Source organism: Copadichromis virginalis, linkage group LG9 (genome assembly GCF_057382275.1).
Source record: "Copadichromis virginalis isolate Kocher_CV1m ecotype Utaka linkage group LG9, C_Virginalis_male_GT1.1, whole genome shotgun sequence".
Lineage (NCBI taxonomy): Eukaryota > Metazoa > Chordata > Actinopteri > Cichliformes > Cichlidae > Copadichromis > Copadichromis virginalis.
In genome coordinates, this window is record NC_140626.1 from 27,413,890 (window position 1) to 27,437,828 (window position 23,939).

At 42.1% G+C, this 23,939-nt stretch overlaps 1 protein-coding gene and 2 long non-coding RNA genes across 6 annotated transcripts in view; 2 read left to right on the top strand and 1 right to left on the bottom strand.

Annotated features, from left to right (window-relative positions):
• The window catches only part of sema5a (sema domain, seven thrombospondin repeats (type 1 and type 1-like), transmembrane domain (TM) and short cytoplasmic domain, (semaphorin) 5A), a 160,662-nt gene that overhangs the window by 131,901 nt on the left and 4,822 nt on the right, over positions 1–23,939 (top strand). For 3 of the 4 annotated variants that reach the window (XR_014922272.1, XR_014922273.1, XM_085468540.1), the window contains exons 17-21: positions 15,309–15,518; positions 17,574–17,744; positions 17,930–18,085; positions 21,121–21,165; positions 21,962–22,173. Coding sequence is in view for 2 of the 4 variants with exons in the window: in XM_085468540.1 (XP_085324666.1) it covers positions 15,309–15,518; positions 17,574–17,744; positions 17,930–18,085; positions 21,121–21,165; positions 21,962–22,173 (794 nt within the window). In the remaining 2 variants the exon portion in view is untranslated. The remainder of the gene's footprint in view (positions 1–15,308; positions 15,519–17,573; positions 17,745–17,929; positions 18,086–21,120; positions 21,166–21,961; positions 22,174–23,939) is intronic. The other variant, XM_085468541.1, reaches the window with a different exon arrangement.
• LOC146702048 (uncharacterized) lies at positions 9,807–11,560 on the top strand. The gene is made up of 2 exons (XR_014922274.1): positions 9,807–10,105; positions 10,994–11,560. It is a non-coding gene; the product is annotated as an uncharacterized LOC146702048 (long non-coding RNA).
• LOC146702049 (uncharacterized) lies at positions 11,135–13,249 on the bottom strand. Its single transcript, XR_014922275.1, has 2 exons — positions 12,749–13,249; positions 11,135–11,868 (listed from the first exon to the last, which is right to left on the bottom strand). It is a non-coding gene; the product is annotated as an uncharacterized LOC146702049 (long non-coding RNA).

Sequence of the window (23,939 nt, forward strand, 5' to 3'; positions counted from 1 at the left end):
TTGGCTGTTTTGGTCTCCAATCAGCTCGAAATGACTAAATGCAATATCCCAGAATCCATTTCGTCCAAAACTCAAACAAGGCAGTGGCGGAGGAACACAGAGTGGCGGAGCATGTTTAAGTTTGGTTGGGGTTTCTTTCCTACAACCAATAAAAATCCAGACAGAGCTGCTAACATTGCTCAAATATATGAGAAGGCATGCCCTCTTTGGTTTCATGTATGCTCCACAAATAGGGGTAGACAAAACCCAGCACGACACAACCTATGTGGAATTAATAAAGCTTGCTTGCATTCTTTCTTTTGTAATTCCTTACTGTGTTGCTTTTTTCTCAGATTTTTGAACAGACTGAAACCACAACACAACCCTTTAAGTCTTGCCAGATATCAGGCTGCTTGCCATTCAGGACTGTGACTGCACTCTCTGTGTTCGGGGGCGGTGTTTTTTGTTCCGTCAATTATTCACCAATCAAGCAGCCACCTGTATTTGACATAAAACTGGAAATAACCCTCCCACTGTGGCAAGGATTGAAACCAGCTCGCTTTCTATCATTAGTCAGCTTAATGTAAAAGACTTCGTAGCTATTACTCGCTGTCTGTGCTGCCACAGGCCAGCCCACTGCACTTTTAATTTTAAATGACGGTTTCTGCAAAGCCATATGTCGATAAAACAGATATTCTTGTGCAATTCAATCTGTACATGTGGTGAATTGGTTAAAAGTTAGTCAGGCTGGTTTTATGTGACGCAGTGGTATAATCAAGCTAAAAAAAAAAGCTTTTAAGCTTGATTATACCACTGCTGCTTTAAATGTTTTATCATTTGCATCACACAAAGCCAGAGGCAGAGGCAAAAGAAAGTGCTGTAAAGATGAAAGAAGGTTGTGAGTTTGTAATTTTGCTAGCTTGTGCTGGTGAGTGATGGCTTCATTTTATCCCAGGGAGAAACGGTGGCTTGTCAGCAGCCTGATGTGTTTCACTTCAGCTGATCTGGTATCAAGGCCAGGGCCCTCTCATGGACGAGAGATTAGTTCTTGTGCACGGATGTCGTGAGCAGGCACTGAGTAGACACAAGACAGCGCTGAGGGACGACTCTGACGGATGACAACCAACCCAGTGTCCTTATTGTCTTTTTGGTATTTCTCTTGCTCTCTTCCTACACTCAATGCTCCCTTTTCATGTGGCTGTTACTCTGTCAAGCAAAAAGAGTAAAAGTAGTTGAGCCAACAACAGAGCGCACAGTTTAGTTAGAGACAAAGTTATACAACACATACATCTGGTACCTGAGAGGCCTGTTTCTATGGGAAACTGCTACAAAATAGTAAAAAAGATTGAATGCATTCCTTATTTTGCTGAATAAAGTAAGGACGTGAAGGTCTTCACAAAGGATGAGAGATGGAGAAAGAGTGCGACATCCTGAGAACCAACAATAATCTACAAAACAGCTGTTGTTTCAGCGAGGCGAGATCATTTGGAAGAATTGAATATTATTCATTGAGATAGAGAAATAAATGTATTTGGTGATTAGTCTCTAATGACCTATCATGTCAGAGTGGAATCCCTAAATAGGATTTAGGACAGGACCCTGGACACTGGTGGTGGTGAAGATGAAGGTGGAGGTTTGGATTGAGCTCTGAGTTTCTGGATGAGGTGGAAGGAAAATGACAGAGAGCGCAGATTTAAACCACGCAGAGTGGAAGTTGATTGGCTCAAAGAAGGCAGGCAAGAAGATGATTGGACTAGAGTAAAGACATCAGTACTGAGATTGGCAGCGTGGGAAAGTGGTAGTAATGTAATGAAGAGACTAGCAGCAAAGAATCCAGGATGCAGGCAGATGAGTGACTACAGATCTTCTTTACTTAACTTGCACATAAGCTTCATATCTAATTCCATCCATCCATCTTCCATTTATCCAGTTTAGGATCCTGGAGGGGCGTAGGAGTGTGTCCCAGTTGTCATAGGTGGAGTACACCCTGGATAGGTCGCCAGTCTGTTCAGGGGTAGCACAGAAATACAGGCAACCATTCACAGTCACATTCATGTCTATGACAAATTTAGATTTGCCAATATACCTGTCATTTCTGTGGACTGTGGGAGGAAGATGGAGTACCTGGTGAAAACCCACGCAAGCATGCAGAAAACACAGACTTTACACGAGCAGCATCGAGCAGCGATTAGACCTGTTACCTGTTGCAAGAAGGTTCAGGGTTCAGACTCAGAGGAGCTCTGTGAATATAGCAATGAAATGTTATAGATCCATTTTGGTCTTTCTTGACTTGATTAGAGTGCACTGGTGCACAGTTGTTAGTGCATAGAAACTGAAACTCAAGCCAGGAGGTTAAAAAAATAGACCTATGAGGCAATATTGTTTCAAGGCACATTTCTGTAGCACACAAATTGCTCAAGAACACTTGTATCTCGTTTTATTTGTTATAAACAAGCGCCTAAAAATAATCTGTGATTACTGTCAGCGTCTCTTGCTTTCTTATTAGCACCGTTTACGTGCATCGCATCTTTAAACTCAGTTTTTCAAAATCTTACGGTGTATCTATAGGTTATGGACTCGTGGTTTGCCAAACAGCAAATATTTGAATGCTTCTGAAAAGAATCCCTCTGAGGCTAACTGAGATTTGAATCGGTACACAAAGCTGAGCATCAGGAATTTTTAATAGCGAGTAATCAAAACCACGCAGCACATTAATGTCTAACCTCGTGTTGTGGATGAATCATCATAGGTGTTCTGTTGACTGAGAGAGCAGCCACACTGATCATTTTATTTTATTAAAGATAGAAGAATTTGGGTCATTTTTGATACCACAGTGTTTGTATGAGTTTGGGAATTGAAGAAGAGTTTAGTCCCAGCAATGGCTATTGACGTCCGACTTAATGGGCGGAGTTCCTTTGTTGGCGTGCAAGAACCTTATAGCACTACTCCAATCAGACCTTCATGTAGAGTCGGCAGACAGAAGCCATTCCACACTAAAAGGCATGTGAAAACCTGCTGGGGTTTACCAAAAGGCAGCTCTCAAACCATGCGAAGCAAGATCCTCTGCTCTGATTAAAGAAGGATTTAACTGTTCCGCCGCGATTCCATGTGTGGCGAAAACTATGCTCTTGTCATCACTTCATTAGTACCAGCTCAATAGTGGCAGCATCATGCTGTGGGAATCTGTAACAGTGACTGGGAGACTAGTCAGATGGAAAAATGGATGCAAAAAAAGATAAAAACCAAGCAAAAGTTTACATTCTAAATACCCAACAGCCTAAAACCATGCGGAAACTCGGGAGCATCATCGGAAAATATTGTTGATTCGGCCAGTCAGAATCTGGACCAGAACTCAATGGTGCACTTCTAGAGAGACCTGAAATTGGCTGTGCACCAACACTCCCCATTCAGCAGGGACAGGCTTGAATGATTCTGCCAAGAAGAATGAGAGAAACTTTCTGTTCCAAGTGTGTAGTATCACTCCCAAGAAAACTTGAGGATGTTATTGCTGCCAAAGATGTTTTAACCATTCACTAAGTGAAGGGTTTGAATGCTTATGTAAATGAGGTATGTAAATACGAAAACCCCTCCAAAGGCCTGTGTTGCTTGTCATTGTGGAGTACTGTGTTCATTTTCTGTAATAAGTTGATCCATTTAAGGAAGAGGCTCTTCATTTGCATCGTGTGTCTCTACGGCAGCGAATGGCTTAAATTGTGACGCTCCCGTGTACTTTTTAAGTGATGTCGCCTTAGTTGCAAGATCCCGCCCTGTACGCCTGTCAGTCATGCCTCACCTAAGCACGTAACCCGTGCCCTCCTCCAGATTGCTGTCAGATGAAGTTCATAACCTAATTGGAATTAACTTGACACCAAATTTGCAGGGTAAGATTGGGATGCCAGTGACACGCTGCCTGTTTCACCTTCGGCCCCAGCGCTTTACAGAGCGGCACAAATTTTTGTGATTTAGAGTCAACAAAATTAGGAAGCCAGAGTAAGCGGTTAAAAAAAACACCACCTGTCAGAATTTCTTTTTTTAAAAATCACTTTTTTTTACTTTTTGGCAGAAAGCCACTACAACATGTCTGCATGAAATCATGGCTCTAAGCTCTTAAAAACATCGTACCCGAAGGTTTTGACAATGCCGTCTAAACAGTTTTCAACAATAAAGCTTAACAACAAAAGAAAAGTTTTTGGGTGCTCACATTCAGGCTCAGTGATGGGCTTTTCTTTGCCGGTGTTCTCTGACATTGATTCACTTTCAGCTTTATTTCCCTTTTTTTTTTATCTGGTCTGACTGCTACCTCAGAAAGCCAGGCAAATTATCAGGGAGAAGGATCTTTCTTTGATGGTAGCAAGTTTCCTCAGTGCAGGTAAAGAAATAAGTTTCCTCTTACACTGTTTGTTGGCCATCATAGAGAGTTGCATTGGCTGTGTTTTTAGTTTTTTAAAATACAACAACCATGTGCTTGATGTCCACCAGAACAGCCAGCAGAACCAGCTGAACATTTGTGTTTCTCGTGATTGTATTGGCAGGAGTGATAAATGGAAAGAGCTGGCCTTGAGTTTCTTTTCCTCATATGTGCTCCTTCTGCTGTATTCAAAACAGAAATCTGGTCAAGAGAGCTAGAACACCAACTGTGAGACTATGTTCGTCAGTAGACGATTTATATAGAACATAAAAAGGTAAATTATGTATAAGATGTATATTTCATATATGTCCCGGTGTGTGTTGGACACAGGGCTGCCTGCTGTCACTTATACTTGGAGCATGGAGGACAGTTTATCTCAGGATTTCTTCTCTACTTTTTGCAAGTCCCGTGGGTCTTTTGGCTTCAACAAGCCACGACCTCCAGCTTGCTTGTGTTTTGCAGCTGAATTTGAAAGGGTTGGGACGTACATTTGCACCTCCAAGTCTGAAACCATGGCTCTTAGTTGGAAAAGGAATGGATCAGGAGTGAGTTGCTGACCCATGTGGAGGAGTTTTAGTATCTTGAGGTCTAGGGAAATGGATTGGTGTGGCGTCTTCTGTGATTTTGATGCTGTACCTTTTTGTTTTGGTGGCCAAAAGAATGAGCTTGCTGATACACATGATGGAAATAAGTTGTCTGGGTTCGATCTTAGAGATAATTTGAGGAGCTCAATTACTCAGGAGGAACTAGGATATCTTCTGGGTACCTCCTATGTGGGATGTTCGGGCATGTGCTGCCAGAAGGACACTGCAGGACAGATCCAGGACACACTCAGCTCACTTGGGAATGCCTTGGTATCCTGAAGAAGCTAAAAGGGATGGATGGATGGATGGATGGATGGATGGATGGATGGATGGATGCATGGATGGATGCATGGATGGATGCATGCATGGATGGATGGATGGTTGTTTTCCAAAGTCTGCCATAGAGTTACAGACTTCAGGTTTTTCACCTTCCAACAAGGTGTTTATTTCAGTTAATTGTTTTCATAGTATAAAAGTGAAACCTGAAACTGCATACTGAAGAAAAGTTGTAGTTACCCTAATCTTCTTGTCATAGTTGTTTTATTGTTGCACTTTGAGACAGACAATTGCCAGCACTCTCCTTGATGGTACATTCAAAGACAAATTGTCAGTCAGAAGCTGCAAATCTTATGATTCAATGCAGAGCTTTCTTGTCAGAAAATCAAAGCCTCAGAAAAAAAGACAAAAACACGCATGGGCACTGTGAAATGCACAAGGTTGGTTGTTAGTGTGGTTCAAATTTTGGATTTCAAACGTTGGCAGGGATGAAAACTAAATACGATATGAAGTTAATGGCGCTGAAATTCAGCCATAAAGTTTAACCTCCTGGAAATCCCTTTAAACGTTAAACCCTGCAAACACTACAAAGTAAATAAATGTGGTTTATACATGCTGGAGGTCGAATAATGTGCTTTTAGTCCTTGTATCCTTGTAAGCCTAAATATTACAGAGCGTGAATAAAACCTCCTCAGTCCGATAAATCAGTCTGTAATCAAACCTGGAAGTAGGGATGACAGTATTTCAGCAGAGGACACCGCTCTCTGAAGGTGCAAGTTGGGTCTTTAATCCTCCTCATAAAAACATGGCAAACTCCCCGGATTCAACTTAGGTGAATTCCAGAAACATCCCGTTCTAGTACATTCAGTAATCCGTCTACTTATTTCAAGTTAGCATTTAAATCCATGTTCTTCTGTGTGTGTGTGTTTCTGAACTTGTGCACTCGTTCCTCGCGCTCTTCAAGAGTGGGTTTTTTAATTGCACTTTTACAAACCTTTAATTGCCTCTTCCTTGAGAGTGTTCCTCTAGGGGGTTTCTGGGTCAGTCATCGCCCGGCAGACGTCAGGACAGCACAGGTAAAACGGCCACGTTGTGCCGCTGCAAACAGCCCGAGCCCCTAATTTTATGGTTTTACAACTCGTACCATATGTACGAATGGCCATACATTTCTAAACACTTGCAGGCACACACACATTGAAAGAAATGGGTCCCTCCTCAGGGACACATTGCTGATCTGATATGGAAAGTAAAGGCGGAGGGGGAGGAAGAGTAATAGGGAGTAAATGTGCAGTTCAGAATCTAGGACAAGCTGGAACAAGCACTTCTCCTCTCCTCTTTTCTCCCAGTGTGGTCTTGGTTTACTCTGGTGCTGATAAAACTTGACAGTTCATCTCTCTTCTCTACTGAAAGTTTCTTTTTTTCAAATGTTTTCCACCTGTTTGCCTCTCACATCTGTCTATCTTGAAGCCGAGTTGTCTTTTTAGTTTGCAGATGTCATCTCAGCTCCATCTCTGTCTTAACAGTTGACTGTACGGTGCATTCGATTGCACGGCGTTGCGTGTTTGCGCGGCCTCGCAATTTTTTTTCTTTTTTTACAAATCCACCATTGCTCTTTTTCACAGCATCCATAATCCCACACACACATAACTTCGCCAGTTTGTTTACAGTGCAATTTGCCTTTGAGCTGGGTGTGAGGTTCAGCGAGGGGAGGAGGGAACTCTTTTTTTATGTCCTAGTTTCTTTGCGGTGGGGACTATTGGATGTTGCACTGTGTCCTTCCTAGCTTTGGCTCAGCCTAGCCTGTCAGGAGAGTGAGGATTAATTCTCTACGGCTGTGTGTGGTTCTTGTGATGATCGATAGATCCAGTCGCTACCTATTTGATAAGGAGGGCACCAAGCTGTTTGTTTTGGCGACAGGAGGGCAGCTCCTGTGAAGTAGCGTTAACAATATGCACAGTACATCAGAGCAGCCCCCGGCAAGAAGCTTAAACAAGCAAAGGGAGCAAAGTGCAGTGTGTGTATATATACTGTATTGTGGGTTACACACAATCCAAGGCTGTGTTTGCACATACTTGTATTGTATGTGTGTCTTGACTGCAGCGCTCTTGTAATGTGTGCCTACATATTTGCACATATGAGAAGCATTAATGTGAAGCAGTCCATCTCCCTTGGTGCAGTGGTCCAGTCTACCGGGCTACTGAAGGCTGATAAAGAGTATGGGTCATACTGCCAGGTGGGACTGTCCATGCCACTTCCTGCTCAGAATCGATAAAGAGCTGGGGGCCTTGAGCCCTCGACGGGCCTGTCAGCACTCACACCATCTTGACGCCAGGGTGAGTCAGCCTGTGCACCGCCAAGGTCAGCCGTAGTTATGAAGAGGTTGAGGATTTGCACTAAGTAAACACACTCTCTTCTCCCTGAGAATATAAAGCAGTCGCGCCATGATAACTGTCAGTGAAAAGAGCAATGCTGACAAAACAGCAAGGCCAGGCTGGAGGACGGAGAGATAGCAGCAAGACAAAAGGTAGGAGGAGGTTAATAGCAAAGGAAGTAAGAGAGAAAGAGAAGGTTACAGAAAGGCCGTCTGCAAAATAGATGAGATAATAATAATTAAGAAAAATCAAAAGATTAAGAGGAGAATCAGACACAAAAGGAAGGTTTCACGCTTGAATTGCTAAGATTCGTGATCCAGAAGTGCATCTGCGGTCTGTGTGAAAAGCCCTAATACGCTCTCCTCGCGCTCATTTAAATGCAAGAGCAAAACGAGACGGAGCACAGAATGATGCCGGTGCAGGCACTGAATGAAGATTTGCATTATTATCTGAAAAAAAAGTAATATAAAAATCACAGCACAGTTTTCTGAAGGAGTGAATCATCAAAAGAGCGCTCGGTCAGTGACTGTAGTTCCATCGGATGTTTGAGTGATTATCGTTCAGTCGAACAGACGAATTTGCTCTTTTCATTCAAAAATGCCAAAAGCTTTCTCTCTCCACTCATTCTGCTCATTCTCTCAGAGCAAGGAGCTGATTAATGCGCGCGGTAATTACAGTTTAGTAGAAATTAGGGTTTCATATTTCATTAGGAATCATCTATTCGACTCATTCCAGATGAGAGTACACAGAGTAGTCAAGTGATGTTGTTTGATGAGCGAGCGTGTTCGCGTGTTGACGGGGCGCATGCTGCTCTCGCTGAATCCATCTTTAAAGAGAAGATTAAAATCATGGGTTATGTTGTGTAGCTGATTTCTGGTGGCATGTGCGTTTGTAGAGGTTTAAAAGTTTCATTGCTCAGAGTCATGCTAGGAGTTTTGTGTGGCACACACTGACTTTGCACATCCCGATTATAGCAGGTGGAGTGTTTACGGTGGTCATCGTGTTAGTATTGCAAGTTACCATTTTCCAATTAGCTTTAGCAATGAGTGAGGACCCTGACAGCCGTTGGTTTTACAGATATTGGATCATAAACCAGAGGGTTACATACTGATGCAGTTGGTGACAACCTTTTGGCACCTGAGTCTTACTTTCTGATTTATGACTTACCTTTTTCAACCAAAGTCCCAATAAGAAGGTAACTACACACAACTTCCAGCACTTTCTGTGCACCTGTCATAAAAGTAAACAAATAAGAAATACTTTAAAATAAGTCAAAAGTTTCAAACTAATAAATACGTGTCATTTATTAGACAAACAACTAATTGAATTCACATTTTTTTATGCCTAGACGTGAGCCGCCACGCTGGACTTCCCTAAGAACTCAGAAATTAATCAAGCATAGCATTCAAACACTAAAACAAATTTTTCTCTTCAGGGATGCAAGGAAATAACTGTGATTTGGCATCTTAATAAAATAAAAAATCATAATGTGCTTTAATGTGTTTCTGTTTCTTTTATAAATTAGTGCATTTGAAAAGTCATGGATAAGAACAAATTTTGGATTTTAGCATTACAAATATTACTTCAGTTTAAGAGCTTGCACATAACGGTGGATTAACCATGATAAAAAAAACAAAAACATTTTGGTAATTACCAATACTGTTGATTTAAAGCGACTACAACACCTAATACGTTGTACCTAATTGCATTGTATGTGTAGAGAAATACTGGAGACTGTATGTTAAAGATGAAAAGTGATGCTAATATCAAAGTGCCTTAAATCTGCAATCTTTCTTATGACCGTCTCCTTTGGCTGCACAAACAAGACAAATTGGATCCAAATCTATGGAGAATCACTACTTCTCACTTCATTTATGACCTCAGTAAAACTTTTTAGTTCGTGATTTTAATTGCTAGTTTCCCTATCTGTTAGAGCATGATGTCTATTTGTAAATGATGGTGTCATGTAGAGTAAAACAGACAATAAATCAGAGTAGGACTAACAACTAACGGTGTGTTCACACCGAACGCGATGGACGCGAATAAAACGCCCCAAACGCCCCTAATTTGACGCGTGTACATTCGCGTCTCAACGCGTGTCCAAGAAAAATCCATCGCGCGTCAAAATGAAATGTGGGAGGAATGTGGGAGGGAGTTGTGCCAGACCGGTATCTTTGCAAGATCGAGCTAGCGCTTGAAGAGAGAGTCTCCCTTCTCTATGTACTGTGGAGAGCAGAGTAGCGGCTTAAAGGACATCCTCGCCGTACCTGGGTCCATCAGGTCCTCCAGAGGCATGAGCAGTTTGGTGAGTTTCACCACTTGCTCCAGGAGCTGCGCCTGGATGACGGCCGATTCCAGCGCTATCACCGTCATTCACTCGGCCAGTTTGAGGACCTGCTTTCCCTCGTCGGTCCCAGCATCGCCCGCCTAGACACCAACTACAGGCGCTCAATCCCACCTGCAGAGCGCCTGTCCGTCTGCCTGAGGTTAGTAAAACTATTTAATACGGTAGTCCTTTATTGATATCTGTGCTAATATGCTAATCCATCCAGTTATACACTGCTAACATGGATGTGCTATGCTAACAGTGAATGCTGTCGGTGTTTACTGAAAGCAAACTGTGGTACAGAGACGACTCTTTATAATATTTCTAGTGATACTCAGAAGGTCTCATCAAGCCCCGATTTAATTCGATTTATGCTGTTATCAGTGTTTGCATGATAGCATGGCTGTGGTGTCACATCAATGTATGCGCTCGGTGTTTGCTGATATCAAACTAGAGCATTAGGACCACTGAGTTAACCTTTGTAGTGTTACTCACTCCTTTTTATTTAGACCTGGTTTAATTCTGGGATAGTTGAATATTTGTATATAATCCCTGCAGCTGTCAGACTCTATAGCAGGGGTCACAGCCTTTATTAAAACAGAGTTAGATAAAACTGAACAGTTTGGTTCATCTCTAGTTACATGGTTCTATCTTGATAAACTAGGTCTTATCACAGATTAATTTTTCAAAAATATTAATGATTTAAGCAAGGAAAGGGCTACATGTCAACACACAACTCTTTATTTCTATTAATGTCTTACTTCATTCCTACCTGATTGACATGTTTAGGAATTATGAGTGATTGGCTCACTGTAGTTGTGAAAGTTGCTACCAATCAAATTATGATATGTTAAAGTTAAAACAAAACACAACTGTTTTAGATATTATCTAATATACATTTTGTAATTATCCTTATAATTACAAAATGTTTTATGTAAGATTCATGTTTTGTGATTTATATCTGACATCACAAAAGTATTTTGGAATTTGAATAATGTATTTTGTAACTGCAGTACACATAATACTGATTTTGAACAATTTTGTCCAGGTTCCTTGTCACCGGGGACTCCTTCAGGACCATCGCGTTCAGTTTCAGAGTCGGTGTGTCCACGGTGAACCAGATCACCCCCCAGGCAGCGACGTCCATCTGGGACTGTCTAGTGGACGACTTCATGGCTGTGCCTTCACCTGGAGACTGGCGGTCCATCACAGAGGGATTCCAGGAGCGCTGGAACTTTCCTCTGTGCTGTGCAGCTCTGGATGGGAAGCACGTCCAGACAAAGGCACCCCATATATCATATAGGAGACACACACATTGATATACACTAAATATTCATTTCATTTCTTTTTTGTGGTGCCCAAATTTATGCACCTGCTTGATTTTGTTTAAACAATTATTGCACACTTTCTGTAAATCCAGTAAACTTCTTTTCACTTCTCAAATATCACTGTGTGTGTCTCCTGTATGATATTTAACTGACATTTTTTACTGTAACAACCAACGATTTATACAGGAAAATGATGGCTATTAACAAGGTTGCCCAAACTTCTGCATCCCACTGTATCAGTATATTTTGTCATTAGTATAATATGAAATAAATTCTACATGTGTCAAGTTGTGTGCCAACATTTGCTGTGTAGTAGAACTGAGACATTAGTTATTATAAAAATTTATTTGAAATAATATTAAAAGTCTCAAACAGAAAAACATTAAACATAAATATATAAAATATAAGAATTTACAGAGAGACAGGAATAAAAAGGACCAGCTGCTCTCCAGAGCAGGAACAAGGCTGAGGAGGAAATGCTCCATTGGAGACTGGTGTGGCCTCTTCAGGGACTCCAGGATGGCCAGCTCCACCGCCGATGGACCGTCCTGGGACCCGTCCCTCATCTGCCTCGGAGCCGTCCTCCTCTGTGGGCCTGTAAAACAGCACAAAACACAAAGAAATGAGAAGGCTGCTACTAGATTTTAATTTCAACATTGAGAAAAAAAAAAAAAACAATAACAGGATATAATCAGATTGGTTGTAGATATTTAGTAAAGGTGATCACAAGGGAACCCACCGACTAAAAAGGTATCAGTGCTTGCTGTACATATCTGTGGGTGCAGCAGCAGGAGCTCAGGGACTGGGGATGCTCTGCTGCAGAATCAGTTCGTTCTATCAATACAGTATTAAATGTTAACAGGTTGGATATAATAATCGTAGAGTAGACAGTGGTCCCTCATTTATTGCAGGGGTTCTCAGAATAACTAGCCCCTGGCCACGCACTTTATACACTGTTTTCCCCACACTCATGAACATTGGTCACAGTTCTCACAATTGATTCTCAAAGTGCAAACCTTTGTAGATTGCAAAACGTAAAAGTATTATTATGCCGCGGTTTGTCTTCATCTGCCCGCCACTTTCGTGCGCCTTTTTCCCTCACGGTGCAGGTGTCTATTTCCGAATGAGGCTCATAGTTATGGGTGTTTTTGTGCTGTTTTTTCTATTGGACGCGATGGTTATCAAAACCAAACGTGATAAATTTGGCAAGCGCAGGAGATTTGTCAATCAGGCTGCAGAATGCAATGCTGTACTGTGCAATAAAAAATCAGCGAAAAAGCAAAGCAGTGACGGATGAACAGCGGGACCACTGTGTGCTGTTTATTAATAAACAATAAAATATATTCCTAAATGACAACATGCATAAAAGCAGAACGGTATTTGTACGTCAGTGGGAAAATAGCGGTGGCTTGCTAGCTTTTGTGCGGCTTCCCCGGGTCAGTGAAAACTTTCAAAAGAGAAATGAATGAACTTACCAGGTTGCCCGATCTCTTCACATATCTTCCTCCAAGCTCGGTCCTTTTTATTCCTGTCTCGGTACTGAAAGCAGCTGGTGTTGTACAGCTCCGAGTTGTTTGCTACCGCATTGATTAGCCTTCCCCTCCATTGAAGTATGAAAGGCTTTGGCTGGATCTGCCCCTTTGACCTAGGTAACAGCCACGTCACCAGGCTCCTGATTGGTTGTCGCGGCGCGATTTGACGCTGGAGTTCAGATTTTTCCAACTCGAGCGGTAGACGCGAAACGCGCGTATGCACAAAATGCAACACAAAAACTCACGCGCGTGGTTTTATTCGCGAGTCAAACGCGCCAGACGCGCTGCACTGACGCGCGTTTCACGCGTTTTGGCGTTTTCGCGACGCAAATCTGCTTCCGAATTTTCGCGGGACCCGCAATCGCGCGTCATCGCGCCTTTCCATTGACTTTACATGTAAACCTGACGCTCTATTCGCGTCCATCGCGTTCGGTGTGAACACACCGTAACTGTTTTACTGCTGCTTTACTTTCAGATACAGCCTTCTGGTCTGGTTTAAAATCACCAAAATCACAGATTTGAGTCTTCCAAACAGGACATCACAGGCTAATTGATGACATCATATAGAGTTGGCATCATAAGAACTATAATTAATAATCATCCTTCAGGTAGAGCTGGGCGATATGAGATTTTTTCATATCACGATATGTTTTTTTCATTTCAGTCGATAACGATATCTATCACGATATAAGCCAAATAACTATATTTGTAAGATTTAAATGTGCCGTTGCTCACAAGTAAAATGTGAAATAATCAGCAGCTTGTTTTTATTTAAATATTTATTTCCCATAATAAGTTCAACAGGGTAGATGTACTTAAGGAACATGAGACTTTTTCAGATAAATAAAGGCAAATATTGCAAACCACACAAAAGGCAGCCGCTAAAGCGTTTAAGTTTCAAAATAGAACAAACGAAACAGACTAAATTGTCAATTCCACTTAGAAACAAAATATTAATTCTAAAAATAAATCTTAGTTTGTTTTACAGAAGAACAGACAAAACTGACTAACTTTTTTCAATATCAAATAAACTGAGAACTAAAAGGAAATTCTCAATCTCTCCTTGTTGTATAGCTGAGCTTTTCAAACAGTTTTAACAGTTACTTTAGTCTGACAAAAGCCGAATGACGAATTAGCGCTTCCAGTCAGAGACTGAGGCTACGTCCACACGTACACGGGTATTTTTGAAAACGGAGATTTTCCGTTTTCGTTTTAAAAAATAATCCCGTCCACACATAAAGGCAGAAATGAAGGAAAACGCTGCTATGAACATGCCAAAGCAGCAGGTGGCGCTAGATTCCTAACCGTGCCGAAATGTTGGCCAATCAGAAGTCTAGAAGCCTCGGTGGGAAAAAGTAAACAAAGCTGGGGCATAGAAGCAGAACCGAGTCGTATGTGTGGAGGGACAGTAACTGTGTGTATATGTAAGCATTTAAACACTGCAGAGAGTAGAATTAACAGTAACAGTATTGTAGAAATTCATTTCACTGAAACAATAACGTGGCACAGTGTGACGCATACACCAGTTTATTGTATTTCCAGACTTGCTTTCGGCACAATTTACAGTGCACGCTACTCTGTTTTTTGTCAGACTTGAAATAGCCGAAATACCTTCACACTACGGAACTTCTATGGCTCTTCCGTTCGACAATCTCTCCGGCATTGGAACCATCATCTGTTTTCTCTTCGGTCACGCTCATTTCCTCCATTACGCGCTGGCTCCATTACCCGCTGGCTGCTTCCCAAACAAACACACGTGCGGCTTGGCACTTGTGCTGTAAGTAACAAGTCACGCGACGTGACGCTGCGGCTGTGATTGGTTCGGCTCTGCGCTACTTAATTTGGATTGGCTGACCTTTTTTTTTTTTTTTTGAGGACAAGAGCAGCGAGGTCTATCGGGATAGCTTAATTTCTCTATCGAGTAAAAGTTATATCGCGATACATATCGTTATCGTTCTATCGCCCAGCTCTACCTTCAGGTATCAGCAAATCTGTTTGCTCAGATTTGGGGGACTAACCTACCCAAAAAAAAAAAGATACCAGCATTCCTGGATCCATGCTACCTGCATTACTCAAACACATTAGTGGGAATGGATAAACTGGCATCTGTGCTCCTGACTCATTGTTTGAGACAGCACACTAAGACTGACAGCCTTTAGAAGCTCCTATCATTTGATGAAATCCCTCAAATTGCTTTACAGCAGAAAGTCATTGAAAAACACCACAAGCCAGGAAGTGGTCCAGACTCTTTCAGCACAAATTGAGCTAAAGCTTGTAGCTCCCAACTCTAATAGTAAAGGCACATACACTGTTGTCAAGAGTGGTTATTGACTCTCTGCCCGCTTATTGCTGTTGAAAATAGATGCGCACATTGATGCTAGTAAGTGAGAACAGCCATCTGCTTTCTTCCTGCAAACAGCAGTGCTCATTAATGAGAAACACTAACAATACCACAATTTTAGATACTGATGAGAGTTTTGTCACACTTGCATGTGTTGTTTAGGAGAAGTGCTTCGTCTGGGGAGGATCTCAAGCCACACGGTAAACGGTGCCTGGTCATCCTGGAGTTCCTGGTCTCAGTGCAGCAGAGACTGCAGCCGGGGAATCCGAAGCAGAAAGAGGACCTGCAGTAACCCAGAGCCCCGTTATGGAGGTCAGACCTGCTTGGGGCCGGCACAGGAGTACCAAGAGTGTAACATTACCCCTTGTCCAGGTAAGAAATCCACAAACATATTCTGTACAGTTAAATACATGAGAGGATTTCAGTTAATTTTATAGTAACAAAGGCATGCATCGATTTAAAAAAAGAAAAAAGACTTTCAGTCACACATTTAAACACACACTCCTCCACACGATACTCGGGCTTCGGCTTTTTTGTTGTGGTCGGGTTTTTCGTGTGATTAATGTATAAGAAGTGCAAAGACAAAATCACTGACCAAATTATCAGGAACCACAAAAGAAATCAGTTGCAGATAAGAGGTGTGACGAAGACCTCAATTTACGCCAAGAATCAAAGAGACAATCCCTGTGGCGCTCCACTGTGTAATTACATTCCTGGGTAATTGTGCTGCCAGCTATGGGAGGCCTTATTTTGTTGTGAAAAGCCCTGAGACAATGCATTTTCAACACTCCTCTAGTGGAAGACGGCAAGAGGAAGCTTTCTAATTAAAAGAATACTCTGTCTGACAAGGAAAGTAAGCTGTTTAAATGGAAATCCACTGCTTAGTTTGGCATAAAGCACACCTGGTATCCTGCAAAGGCGGTAAGCAGACAAGCAGGACGTTGTCTTGGATGATTATTAATCAAGCCCCCCTGGAGAACGGCTTTGCTATCTTGCTAAAAGCCCGGATCGGCGCATCGTCTTCTACACCCGCGATCTGTCTTCATAACTGCTGCCAGGCTGCAAGCAAGCAAAAGAGACAAGAGAGTGAATGGCCATCTATACTATTTTTACAGCCTGTTAATTCATTCAGTGAAAGCAGACACCATTCAGCTCCTCAACAGCTTGACCATTCTCGCTAATAGGGTAAGCTGTTATCAGCTGCGAGCTCAGATGAGGACTTTGGATGGATCTCAGAGAATCTGATTTGGTTTCTCCTGGAGGAAGGTTGCCACAGGTGCTCGGCCCTTGAGTGAAACGTTGGGTGAATGTGCTTTGATTTTCCTGCACTGTGTTAATACATGTAGTACACTTTTTTCTGGGACGCTGACTGGAATAATACCACAGCTACAACATGTTGATGAACAGCTCTGCGCTCCTGTCCCCCAAAGGAAACGACTTGAGCAGCAATGAATACTAATGCACACTCAATTAGCACCCCTCTCAAAGTGAGACATTATTTCGAGGTATCCAAGCCAGGCTGGAAGACCAACTTTAATCCTCCTTTGGTTAGTTTGCTGTGAAGGAGCAGAGGAGACGGGGGGTAAAGCGCAATGCCTACAATCCATCTGCTTTGGAAACAAATGAATCCAGGTTTTTCTTGAGTCTGCACCCGAGATGAGACGATCCGTCATCGAGGGCCAGGGATCGACTTATGTGTCACTCTGTGATAGAGAAATTACACCGAGATGACAAAAAGCATCGGCAACTTCAATTACCTGCACAGCGCTGCCAGCCATCTCCAAGTCTTTAAAAGCAATCGAAAAGGGGATTTCTCTCTGCTACAATGAAGTGAGGTTTTATCCAGATGACTGGCAAAGGATATTTGCGTCTGCTGTGATTCATGTGTAAAGATTACACCATTTTTATTGCTCTCTTTATTCCTCTCCTTTTATTTCTCCCTCTCTTCGTTCTCTCCATTCATCCACCTATTTATGCAGCACGTCTTCTCTGATAGCCTGAATATTCATGTCTTTTAAATGTCTGTTGTTTGGCTTGGCATCACACGAAGAGAGAAGCCATGCAGCGGACTGTGATGCTTCATTTATCTTTATTAATCACAGGAGAGAGTGTTATTCCAACGGTTTAGGGAGGTCAGGCCTTTGCTGTAACAGCTGGGTGAAGCCCAGCTTCTTTCAGTTCAAGACACAAGCACATGTTCTCCGTGCCTCGTACGTGTGTATCAATCATTGGTGTTTCAAAATGGATTAGAGTGACTTCAATTGAAACTGTCTGTTGTAAAGGACTCGGAGATATGAAAACCCTCATTTTTAGCAACCGTTTTATTAGAAAACCAGAAACAGCAGAATTTAGTGACTCTTTCCTGCTGCCTTTATAATATCACCTCACATTTATATTAAAAATGTGCCACTGATATCCCCGGTTTAGTGGACGGCAGCTGGTCATGCTGGTCTTCGTGGTCCAAGTGCTCAGTGACGTGTGGAGGGGGTCACTACATGAGAACACGAACCTGCAGCAACCCCCTGCCAGCCTACGGTGGGGACATCTGCCTGGGTCTTCACACTGAGGAGGCACTGTGCAACACGCAGCCTTGTCCAGGTACTCACACACACACCTTAAAGATAAGCAGCTACACAGGCTCATTGTTTATTTTCTTTAGTTTCTTTGAGCCCCTCAGAGGGCACCCAATGCACCACTAAAATACTCATCCAGTGCAGCACACACACTCACATACACCCATCGGGCAGGCTGTGTGTGAGGTTTGCTGTCATTGCCGTTTCCAGAGAGCTGGTCCAGCTGGTCAGAGTGGTCCCACTGTGACTCCAGCGGCGCCCAGCTGCGTGTGCGTCACTGTGATGTCCTTTTCCCCACTGGAAACCAGTGCTTAGGAAACAGCAGCGAGACCAGGCCGTGCTCTCCTGACTCCAATTTTATACCAGGTGATCACACACACACTTCCTTCCTTCCTTCCTTCCTTCCTTCCTTCCTGTGTAGAAAAATCTTGGGCAATCATGCATGACCTAACACACAAGTTTAAACACACACACACGCACACGCTCTTCACTACCCACCACCATATGCCCACAGCAGCAATTGAGTTCATTTGCAAGAATCCCATGATAATGAAATGCGTTATTGATCCCTCTAAGGGACCCGTCTCGTGTCAGAGGTCAGGTTCAGCGACAGGGCAGCGCTTTCGTGGATGGTTGGGGTTATAAGTATTTTGCTCAAGGACTCTTGAGTACGGCAGGTGATTAGGTGGGGGCGTGAACTCGGGTGCTACACTTAAGGGCAGTCCCTCCACCCATTCCAACAATCCTGCTGCCGTATTAGTTTCATTATGAGCCTATGAGTCTTGTCAGGCCATGCAGAAAGCACTTACACAAGCAGTTTTGCATTTCTCAAATGGAAGAAATTGCTCCTGCATGCTGTTTGTATCCGGTCAATGAGGTATTTTTGCTTGCCTCTCTGTATGTGGTGTTTCCATAATAATGATATTATTACCTTTAATGTTGAAAGCTCTTTCCTAATGAGAATAGTTATACTGTTAAGGCAAGAGCGTGTGGGAGTGTTTTTGCCACTTGTGAACAACTTATTAACAACTTCTTAAATGTCAATTCAAAATAGTTGAGCAGAATGTTAGGTACAAGAAAATAAGATAGACGTTATTGATTGCACACAGGGAGCTAACTGCTCACCGGGGCTGCCAACTTGCAGAGACGCCCACCGTCAGGCTCCGTCTCACAGTCTCAGGCTGCCTAAACAAATCTCATATCAAATAACAGTAGATGTCTTCTCTTGCCATTGAATGTACTACAGGTTAAAAAAATAGGAGAAGACATTTTGTGTTTTGCTCACAGCTGTTTGTAGGAGTCTTCACCTTTGAGGTTTATTTAATATACGTAACTTCACCGACAGAATCTATACGTGCACGACAGAAGTTTCAGTATCACTTTATTATTATCAGTCGAGATCTAATATTAGGTAGGCTTGTGTGTAGGCATGCTTATAAGCTGCAGTTATATTTTATTTGACTACCTTTCTCAGGTTCAGTCTTGATTTTTAGCTGTTTCTGCTCTCCCAATTCAAAAATACTCATGTTTATCATGCATAGATAGACCCCCATAAATAGGACAGGACTCAGTAGTTAGAATAAAGACTAATTTTACTGTACTATAAGTTGCTGTCATTCAGTAAACCTTGATTAGATTCTTGTCAGCAGCACAGCAGCATATTAATTGTTTGGTGTATTGTTGTGCTTTGGGACTTGTCTCAAGGATACACTCAAATACATCCCGCCCTCTTTGTCTAAGGGCAATCTTAGAAGTCCGTCCCATCAATTTACAGCTACCCAAAGCAGTGGCACCTTTTCATTTAGATGGTCGTTTTATAGGTTTAAAATATTGAAAATAATGAGATTCATCTTCCAAAAATTATTGTCCTAATCAGGAAAATAACTGGTTATTCTTCAATCAGCTTTTTATGTTTTCAAGAGTTCTTAACATAGCCTTTGATTTCTACTTATTGTGTATTGTCATTAAAACTGCATGTTCAATGGAAATTCAGCAATCTCACAAGCTGATGATCCATTTAGATGACACTAAATGAAGGAACACATTGTTCTTTTATTGCAGCCTAAAGCTGGGCAGTCCTAGAGAGAGGTGTGATTTCAGGCTGCTCTGTGTTGGCAAGTTCAATGCTACCTGTCGACTGATAAAAAAACAAAGAACAGGACAAAGCTGCGACATTAGCAGAGGGTATTCTGAATCAGGGCTTAATGTAACCCCACTAACTCAAACTGGTTAGTTGATGATCATTCATCCCGGTTAAAAACCATTTTAGCTTGTATTTCCAAGTGTGAAATAAATAAATGAAATGAAAATAATGTCTATTTATTGTTGATAAAATCCTACTTTGATTTAGAGATAGGATTAAGCTGAGAGTAATCAAATCAAGTTTGCATATGCAACACATTTGAAAACAACTGAAGTTGATTAAAGTGCCATACACGTTGCATTGCAAGTCATGTCACAAATATGTGCAAAAAAGCAAGACACAAAAGAGAATTTACAAGATCAATGGGTGCAGAAAGCAAACATGATATGGGATGGAAGTAAGACAGAAGAGAAAAATGGCTAATGCGCCTAAGAACAACTCATGGTGGTTGGAAACATCTTAAGATGTTTCCTGAACCGAGGGGTTAAATGATTATGAGAGGGAGGTTTTTACAGAGCTTTAAGAAGTTAGGAAAATCCTTTCCTTTTAAAACCTCAGCATACTTACTGTAAAACCACATGCACATTATCTCACGCACACACCATCAGTATTGACATCTGCTTAGACAGGCATCTCCCTATCGACAGCCAGTAATGTGAGACACAGAAAAGTATCGATCTCTGCTACACGGAGATCAGTGAAACTTCTCCCTTTATCTGAGGATTCTTGTGCTGATGTTATTCACATTGTGTTACAGGGAACACTGGGACGGCTGCGTCTGCAAAAGCTACCCATTCACGAGTAAAGTCCCCGGGTCTAGAAACTTCAGGGATCATTAGTTATCAGACAGAATAAACATTTGATTGAAACATGGATTTGTAACCTTTTCTGTATTAATTAGCAGGCGTATAATACTCACGAGTACCTTCACAGATCTTTGTAGAATTGCCCATTTGCCTTTATACCTTATCATCCATCCCATTTTATGGGAAAGGTAGTCCATTAGGGTTCATTAGCAATGTCTTGTACTTCATTTCCTTTAATGGGAGCTGATACTTTTCATAAACCACTCCAGGTGCCACAGCTGTGATTAGCTTGTGGAGTTTTTCACGATAATCTGTGCCGTATTGAGCGCAGCTTTCATCCCCACATTCACCTTCAAGGGTTCACTTTGTCATGCTAACAGGGGAGAGTATATGTGTTTGGCTGTGTCCCTGATACCTCTGCCTTTTCTTGTTGTTTCTTTTTCCTTTGCCAGAAGTCTCGATCGCACGCTCCAGTCAGGAGGAGAGGCGCTGTGGAGGTAATTTATATGTGTGTGTGACAGAGGGGGTGAGATACAGAGAGGGGGGATATAGCACCTGGCAGAAAACACGTACAATATCATGGGCAACAAGATAGCTTTGCAATCCTGCTTAGCCGCACTGAAACTCTCAAGTACATACATCCAAGAAGCAGGAAAGAAGAAGGTGGGCAGAGCTGATCTTATGTTAGCTTTTTTTTTAATGCTTATTTTCTGCCATAAATAAAGCTCTAATTTCAAACTATCATATTCTGAGCACTCATCAAATTCTAAATGTATTATTATGTTAAGACTAAGGTTAAGTGAGTACTTAAATGATGACTCATTTGCTATTATCAGCTGCTATCTTATTCATAGCCTTTCCTTTTTTGTTTTCTTTAGGTCACGAGCAGTTGTCCAAGCATTTCACTACATATCGTACTGTGTATGACTGTGTACGTGACAAATAAAATTTGAATTTGATAAATTTGAATTTAATAGCTGTTACAGTGTTGCAAAGGGTACAGCAAATAGCATCTATTAAGCGTTTATATTTTTTCTTTAATCTTCTTTTCTCGTGCACACAGTGTGTAAACAGAGCATGTCATCTCCATGACAGATTGTTTTCTTCTTGCACAAAACAAAGAAGGGGGGAAAAAATAGCAGCAACAAAAGATTATCTATTTTCTTCAGCGATACAGAAGGGTCTTTTTTACTGTAAGACACTCCGTGGTTACCGTATGAATTGCTGCTTCAATTGCGCTTCTGCCGTCTGAATCAGCAGAGAATTACCCGCAGCCTCTCGCTCTCCTTCCAGACTTCAACCTCTTCCACATGATTGCCGTGGGGCTCAGCAGCTCCATTCTTGGCTGTCTGGTCACCCTGCTGGTCTACTCGTACTGCCAGCGCTACCAGCAGCAGTCGCACGATGCCACCGTCATCCATCCCATTTCAGCCGCGCCGCTCAACACCAGCATCACCAACCACATCAACAAACTGGACAAGTACGACACCGTGGAAGCCATCAAGGTCTGTAGACTTTATTTGCCCCGGGTTCGCCGCGGGTCACGCTTGACAAACGTCGAGCTATTTACAGGCAACATTTCCTTACTGTTTGACTTAATCAGCTGACGTCCCCACTCTGAGTCAGTGAGCAACGGTTTGCCTCTTCCCCGGGTGTCAGCTGTGATTAAATGCACTTCTTACTGCATGACTCTCACTGTCACGCCACCTCCTGTCATGCTCAGACACTCTCTAGTTGTGTAACAGATAGGCAGCTGTGCGTTCATCCTCACTCCCTGTGCCTCTGCTGTGTGTCTCAGTGTGCGACTGTTCTGTGTCAGTGGTCATACACTGCTTTCTCATAACATACAAAAGTGCAATTACTTATTAGAGCGAGTAGGAAGTCGGTGAAGAGGCTTTGCATCTGCACATTTGCCTGCTTCTTTGTGTCATTATTACATCCTAAAGTGCAGGCAGAAAGTCAGATGTGTGAGAGCCAGTGAAGGAGATCCAGCTAGTCTCAACGCACAAGCAGCCTCTTATCCACATCTAGATCAGGCCTTTACTGCCAGACTGGGCAGCTGATTACTATTTGTCCACAGATACCCCATACTCCAGCTGGGCTTTTCCAGGTTCCCGGTGCTCTTTATTAAAGGTTTAAAAGATAGTCTAGTGGAGCTCACTAGAGATAGGCAGCTATTCTAGATGTAAAAGTTGTTGTTTTGGCACAAACAAGGAATGTTTTTAGTACTACTTTATGTTTCAAGTAAACATGTCAACCAGTGATGCACACAGTTTTAGCATTAGCATTCCTAGCATTTCCTAGCAAATGTACTGCAGTTCAGCCTGTACAAAAAATAGTAGCTGTTTTTTGAAACAAAAAGGTCCTCGATGTCAGGCCCGCACGCGAAAGCAGCTTCACATTTCCAGGCGTCTGAAGTATAATAAAGTGTAATTTAGTTCTAGCATTAATCTGTTTTTCAGCGTAGCTTGCATTCATTTCAAACTGCAGGATTCACTTTTAACTTCACAATAGAGGATGATTATCCGGTCGTTAAGTCTGACGTCACTAGCCGTGTCTGGGCCTAAACTCCGCTGCAGGTCCATATATCAAACGATCACTATGGCATTACTGAGAGTTGAAAAACTCTCTAAAGTCTTCCATCTTTAATAAAATGATCAGCGTTCTGCTCTACCAGGTGTAACAATTGAGTTTAACATCCAGGCATCCATGAAAACGGAATTTATGACATTTAACGGAGTTAGAAGTTAGCAGGAAGTTAGCTCGCTAGCTTCTATCTAAATACAATATAGCATGTCCTGACTGCGGGGTTTTGGAAATAAATTAAAACGTACAGCTCTGTTATCACTTCCAACATAAATGAAGACAGAAAACTAAACAGCAGTGACGTTTGTAGGCTTACTGAAGTTTGGCTAGCTGGTATGTAATGATGTGCTACGTGACCGCTAGCGACACAGCTATGTTAGCATAATATAAACAAGCTAACTTTTTTTCCACTCGATAAAAGTTAACGTGAGTGTTCTCGGTGGTCAGGAACAAATGTAATCGCATGGCAGGATGCTGTAAAAGGACCAAACTTCAGCCAGGAGAACAACTGAGATAATCCATCCACAATACGAGGTTAGTCATTCATATACTGCTGCATGGGCTGGGCTGTAGTTACATCCTAAGATTTTAAAAACTGAGCTTAAATAAATGATTAGCGGTAATAAAAGCCGAGGGAGGTCAACAGTGATCACTGACTGTTTTAGGAGCTTTTTGAGATTAAATA